Below are 6,462 nucleotides of genomic sequence, written 5' to 3'. Positions count from 1 at the left end.
ATGAGGCCTTCTATATGAGTGAGATCTAATATGAGTGAAGATTCAGGAACTGGATTTCTATCTCAAATTTGTTCAAACAGATTTTAGTGTACTGATAAGGTGGAATCAGTGAAAGTTTACCAAGTAAGTAAAATGGAGCCCGGAGTAGAGCTCAAATCCCATTGGCTCAGAACTAAGGGCTTGGCTGCTCATTCACAATTAAAGCTACACACACTGAAACAGCCTGCATTTAGAGGCATGTCACAATGGCTTGAACGCATAATCTGAGTGGTATTTTCAGCGAAAAACTTCAAAAACATGTTTTGGGGACCTCAGAGACCGATTTAAACAGGTGTAAAAAGGAGCATAATAGGTCCCCTTGATGGCACTTTCCATCGAGTTTATAGATAAGAGACTGCATCCATCTACAATACAATAAACAATGAGGTTCCGCCGCCAAAAGCTCATTTGGTCTAGTTCTTTCCAATCCCACAGGAAGGGATGTCCAGAGGACACCAGGAAGTCAAGCTCCATGAGACGCACGGCGAACTTACTAACAAGCACTTGACTGGCTCAGGATAGGAGCCCTGGTAAGAAGGAGGTTTTCTACTTTACGCTGGTTCTCTTCTGTCTCTCCATTCATTCCGTCAAAAAGAGTAAAATGCTGAGGTACCTTGGAGGTTTAGTCTATGTTTTTCAAATAAAATCAAGACAGCGGCAACTTGTGTTAAAGGATAAGTTTGGTATTTTCCAACCCCGACCTTCTCAATCGTAAAGTGTTCAGCGAAGTTGTTGCTGTGAACCGTTATAAATGATGGGAAGCAACATTTTCGTAAAGCCTGGGTGGAGAAACAGCAAACCTATCTCTGAAGAAAGACCAAATGTTTAGATTAACTAATGGATACGAAGCATTTGTAGTTCAATCACATCAAACACAACGGCAATCAGAAACCCTAACCCTTTTCTACTGGAAATAGCAATCTTCTTTCCCTATTCCTGGAGGAAGTGATGGTTCGTGACCCGACTTAAACTCCAGCCCTCCTGACAGACCTGGGTGGAACCTCTTTCATCACTTTTTCATCTTGCTAATCCATAATCAAGAGAATATAATCGCATGACCCAACCTGAGAGGAGCACGCAGAGAGCCGCCGCTCACCCCAGCCTCCTCCCGCCTCCTGTCTACCACTCATTACCAACCTCACCCGCATAAGAAATACCTCCAGCCAAGTCCGCGTGATGGAAATTTGAATACATTTAAAAAAATGCGATGTTTCTAGTCCTCTATGAGAGGATCATACACGGCGGGGGGTAAAATAATAAATCAAAATGGTTAATCTGTGATTACATCATATCTGTATGAGACCAAGGTTGCATTGGGAAGCATTACTGTGGACCATAAGGTCAATAGAACTCTTAGCAGTTTGACTATGATTGTGAAACTCCTCCGTGCAGATGTAAACAATCCTTGAACAAGGCGGGGCGAGGCCCCTCGTCCGTATCTCGCGCAGCGCTTTATCTGCTCGGTAGCGTAGAGAAACCTCAGCCACCCCTCCGCTGCCAGCGCTGCCCACTGTTATGCAAAGAGGCTTTAATCACCAGGATACATATCTCATTGTTGGAGGTCACCAAACGAACTCGACCTGAACCCATATATCTGATATAGACAGTTTAAACTTTTCCTCCTCGTCCCCTGGCCAGCCGGCCATGTAGCTTATCAAAAACAATAGCGGCTGTCATGGCCAGGTCGTGATCTGTGTGCAGTATTCATAAGCTGCATATGCCAGCCAATAGATTATCCCTTCAATCTACTACGGAGCCGGGGGTTGCAGGCTCAGGCTGCAGGAGTCTGCTGAGTCAGTCACTGGTAATATTCAGAGCATAATATCCTCTCCCTTGAAAAGGTCCATTTCAAGGATCATTTCAATGCGTAATTCGGGCAATGCGATTCAGTCGACTTATTTTGCCATTGAAAACAGTGCATAACAGTGCATGAATTAACTTTTCTCTGCTGAGGAATGATTTGATGTCCTCCTATACGGTGGATGAGAAGTCACAAAAAACCTGCGGTCGCAGAGAGTGAATCACTTTGGGCGACGCTTGAAAGCGGCGTAATGACCTGCCATGTCTAGCAAGCAGCTATGACCGCACACCAAATTGCGCAAAAGCGCCCGCTGTCTTCACTGCGTCGGCCTCACTAACACCCTACATCTTTTATTTGCTTCCTTCGAAGTTAGGCTGTCTTCACCAGCCACATTAGCCATACCATGGAGTTCTGAGTTGCTTGGATTAGTTTAAAATTCAAAAATATGAAGAAGAAGAGCACAACCAGGTCTTTTTCCCCATTGTGACATATATCTGAGTCTAAGGAACGTGAGATCAATTTAACCCAGATTGCCCTCCGCAATATGCAGACTAAAGACCAGAGCCCCAGGCTGCGCGGCTATAGACCACAACCACTCCAAAACAGGACTGCACAACGACAGGGAACATCCACATCCACAGCTGCTACACCCGCCCTCAGGCTTCAGAACGGGGAAAACTGCTCCACATAGCGCGAGGTGGGGGAAACTAAAAATGACCCACTTCGTAGCTACTTACAGCGGTAAGCGATTGTGAAAGTCACCCTACGAGCACTCACCCCGATCCTCATCTCAAAGGCATAGCAGCGGGGGCTTTCCTTTCCTCAATGTCACAAAGAGCACTAACTATTAGCGTGCAACCCAACACAACACAACGCAACACTCTTGTGACTCTACAACCCACGAGTTGTCGTCTGAGCTTTTTTTGTTCTATGGATCGAACCGAGCCAGCAGCAGCTGGAGGTTGAGTTAAAGCTAAATCCACCATATTACCCGGCGGTAAGTTCAAATGTTTTTGTTCTCTGGATCAAACCAAAGCAGCAGCGGTCGGACATTGAGTAGATGCCCAGTCCATGCCTTCACGCACAAAAAGATTTAACCTTTTTTTTGTTCTCTGGATCAAACCAATGCAGCAGTGGTTGGACGTCGAGCAGAAGTGTACTTCACCCCTTCACCCGCCAATGGATGGATTTTGGACAGGGTCATCCCACTCACCGTCCTTGCGGTGGTAGTTGATCTCCACTTTGCGCTCCTCGCTTCCCAGTAGCGCCTGGGCCACCTGGGCCACGGCGTGGCGGCTGGTGAACTCGCCGTGCAGGAAGTCGCACGTGCACGGCTTCTGCATGATGTCCGGCCGCGAGAAGCCCGTCATCTCGCAGAAGCCGTCGTTGCAGTAGATGATGGCGCAGTTCTGCACGCGGGCGTTGGCGATGATGAACTTCTTATCTGCGGAGAGGGGGAGAGATGTTCATTGAGACCATTCTTATAAACAGATACAACAAATTATGAATATAGTTGTTTTGTGGGAATAGCGGTTCTGTGCTTTATCTGGTTTAAGACAAGATAAAACTATATTAATCCCCATGGGGAAATGCAGGACCTAATTCAGGACCAATGGGGCAGCTTGGTCTTTGATTACGGACTACATTTATTTCATAAATAATGAGGTGGTAATCCGAGGTGGGTTCATCCAAACCATTCCTGGTTTCAAGATCTTTAGTAGTTCCTCTGAGCTGGTGAAATAAAACCACAAAGCAATATTTTTATGCTGTTGCTGATGATCATGTCAAACATTTCTGGGATGCAGCATTTCACTCGAACGCCAAAAAATAAGAAGGAACAGTGTGCGGGATTATCACCACATTCAGTAATTCGGTTTGAGTCACAAAGTGAAGAACTGAAGACAGTTCCACCTTTTATGAGATGAATGGGCCTTACAGCAAGGAGTCGTGTTTATGAATAATCCATGAAAACAAAACACAGCTGGAGGATTACATTAATGTTATTTAGGGGAAAGGGTAATGAAGGGTAATGCCTATGTGCATTACAGTATCTATTATGATCTGGATATAATTAGATCACTTTATCCCTGATGCTCATAGGCACCTTTATAAATAGCCCCAATTGCTATTAGAGAACAGGGAACAGTGTCAGAAAGTGACTCCACAGCGGCAGGGTCACCAAACACATCCAGTTCTGAAGGTACTTGGGATAATAAACTGACACGACCCGACAGGTGAACCTTCCCCACAGACTGGATTATTATCAGGTTTGATGTCTTTATAGGTTACATATTGATTAAGACAATAGACCTATGCAATAGCCTAAAAAACTCAAATACAACAAAAGAAAAAATACAGAAAACCGTACTTAAATTACAAAAGAAAAAGAAGAGAAAATACGAAAAACAGCAAATAAAAATACTAAAAACTTAAAAATACTAAAATGACAAGAAATGACACAAAACACAAGAAAAATATTAATATTCTAAATAAGACTCGGAGCAGTTGAGTACAAAGCAAAAAACACACGGCAGCGCTTCACTCACTCTGTCCCTCGAATTTCCGAATAATTATTCCCAGAAAGGTGTTTTGCGGCGCGACATGACCCCTCCGCACAGGCATGATTCTTCTCTTCCCCTCCGCTCTCCCTCTTTCTTTTCTCCCTCCCTTTCGCTCCTTCTCCAAAAGGGGACCAGGGGTGTGCGCTACCAAGTTGCGCTGCAGGTGACACCCGTTCCTTCTCCCCTCTTTTGTCACCGGTCAGTCAAAATGGGAAAAAGAAATTGGAAGAGAAAAATAAAAAAAAAAAAGAAAGAAAGAAGGGGATAATAGAAAACCCCCCCCAAAAAAAATTTAAAAAAAAAAGAGAGAGACAGAGAAATCCCTCCTTTCTCTCGCTTTCTCTCCCTCTCTCTCTCTCTCTCTCTCTCTCCCCCCCCCACACCAGCCTTTAATGCCGCTTTGTGGCTCCTCGGCGTCGGCCCCGGTGCGTCTCACCGGTGAGGGCGCACGGCGGAGCGCTCCTCCTGGAACAAAAGGAGTCTGGGAGCCGCTGCGTGGAGCGGCATCTCAGGGAAAGAAGCGCGCCGTGCGAGACCGTGCGGGAGCTGCTATTGTTGTGCGGGAGGGAGGGCGAAGGGGCGAGGGAGCGAGGGAGGGAGGGAGGGAGCGAGGGAGGGAGGGAGCGAGGGAGGGAGGGATGCTCTCCGTGCGAAGAGCCAACGTGGTGTGACGTGGAAAGACAACACGCACGCACGCACGCACGCACGCACACGGCGCAGGACTTGCGTGAGAGTTGACGCTCGGGCCAAAGAAAAGGGGGACCCATTAATTGGAAACAAAAGAGGAGCGAGGAAAAGGAAAACCCCTCCGCGGGGTGCGTTATCCCGATGAGTGGCTGTTCCGTTTAAATGAGCGTTTTGCTCTCCGCCTTTTGGGGTTTAGCACCGAATCGGACGGAGCGTCGCTCCTGAATTGTGGAGACAAAGCGGGATCCGAGGGGGGAGCTGGCCGCGGTGCTGAAACCATGGTTTCCACCTCGAACGTTGAATTCGGGTGTAATTCCCGTGTGTTTCATCTTATTTTATCTCATTAATCATAACTATATTTTATTTTTGCGCATTTTGGGAAGAGTTGTGTAGATTCCAGGGCTGGTCCCACAATTTTTGGAGCCCAAGGTAAGATCCAGAGATGAGCCCCCATTACCCCATAACTAAGTTTGTGTGTGTGTGCGTGTGTGTGTGGGGGTGTGCGTGCGTGTGTGCGTGTGACAAATAATTCATAATTTTCAAGGAATAAACGAGACAACAACAACCCCAACCCTCAAGCTATGTTTCATTTCTGAAGGGAAATATGCATGATGCTGTTACACTCAAAATTAAGACACACGCCGAACTTGGGCATATTTAATTAAAATGTTCTACTTGAAGGACATTTTTATTACTGCGTCCCTGTTGCTCACACGCAAATAATAAAACCTTACAAAATACTAATAATAGTCAAAAATGATAATAATACCAACATTTGTTTTGCCCCACTTTGATTGGACGGCGCCATAAGCAGCCGTCTACACAGCCTACAATTATAGGGTCCTTGGCCTAATCCGTGTCGGTTTTAGGGTCCTTGATGTGAAATAAAAGATGGAGAATCACTTTGTGGTGGGGGCTCGCTGTTATAACTCGCAAATGTCCTGCAGTCTGGACAATTCATTCATCACGACCTCCATGTCTCTCTCTCTCTCCCTCTCTCTTCCTCTCTCTCTCTTTCTCTTTCTTATTTCAGTCTGTTTTTGGGTTTGGGGTGTGTGTGTGTGTGTGTGTGTGTGTGTGTGTGCGTGCGTTTAGAATCTGTTCAGACTCCCTGTGTAGGATTAGAGGTGCCTGTGCATGATGTTTCCCCTCATGCTGATTCCTGTTACATTGCATGCTGATGAGATTTAACGTCCTGTCCTCCCTCCTTCCATTCCTCCATCTCTTTCTCTCTCTCTCCATCCCTGTCTCTCTCCTTCTTTCTCTCTTCCTCCCTCCCCTCTCCCCATCCCTCCATCTTCCACCCATGTCTCTCTCACTCCATCTCTCCCTCCCTCCACCAGCCTCTCTTGTCATCCCTCCATCTCCCTCCCA

The 6,462-nt window shown here is 46.4% G+C and overlaps 1 protein-coding gene across 1 annotated transcript in view; it reads right to left on the bottom strand.

Annotated features, from left to right (window-relative positions):
- The window catches only part of LOC307247776 (voltage-gated inwardly rectifying potassium channel KCNH7-like), a gene marked incomplete at both ends in the record, with an annotated part of 112,709 nt that extends 108,247 nt beyond the window's left edge, over window positions 1-4,462 (bottom strand). Inside the window, 2 exons of the mRNA XM_080023898.1 lie at window positions 3,054-3,284; window positions 4,387-4,462. Coding sequence (XP_079880024.1) covers window positions 3,054-3,284; window positions 4,387-4,462 — 307 coding nt within the window. The remainder of the gene's footprint in view (window positions 1-3,053; window positions 3,285-4,386) is intronic.
- Between the last annotated feature and the right edge of the window lie 2,000 nt (window positions 4,463-6,462).

The sequence above is a fragment of the Zeus faber genome, assembly GCF_960531495.2.
Source record: "Zeus faber genome assembly, chromosome: 2".
Classification (NCBI taxonomy): Eukaryota; Metazoa; Chordata; class Actinopteri; order Zeiformes; family Zeidae; genus Zeus; species Zeus faber.
Note: the sequence above shows the minus strand (reverse complement) of the source record. Positions and strands in the feature narration are given on the sequence as shown.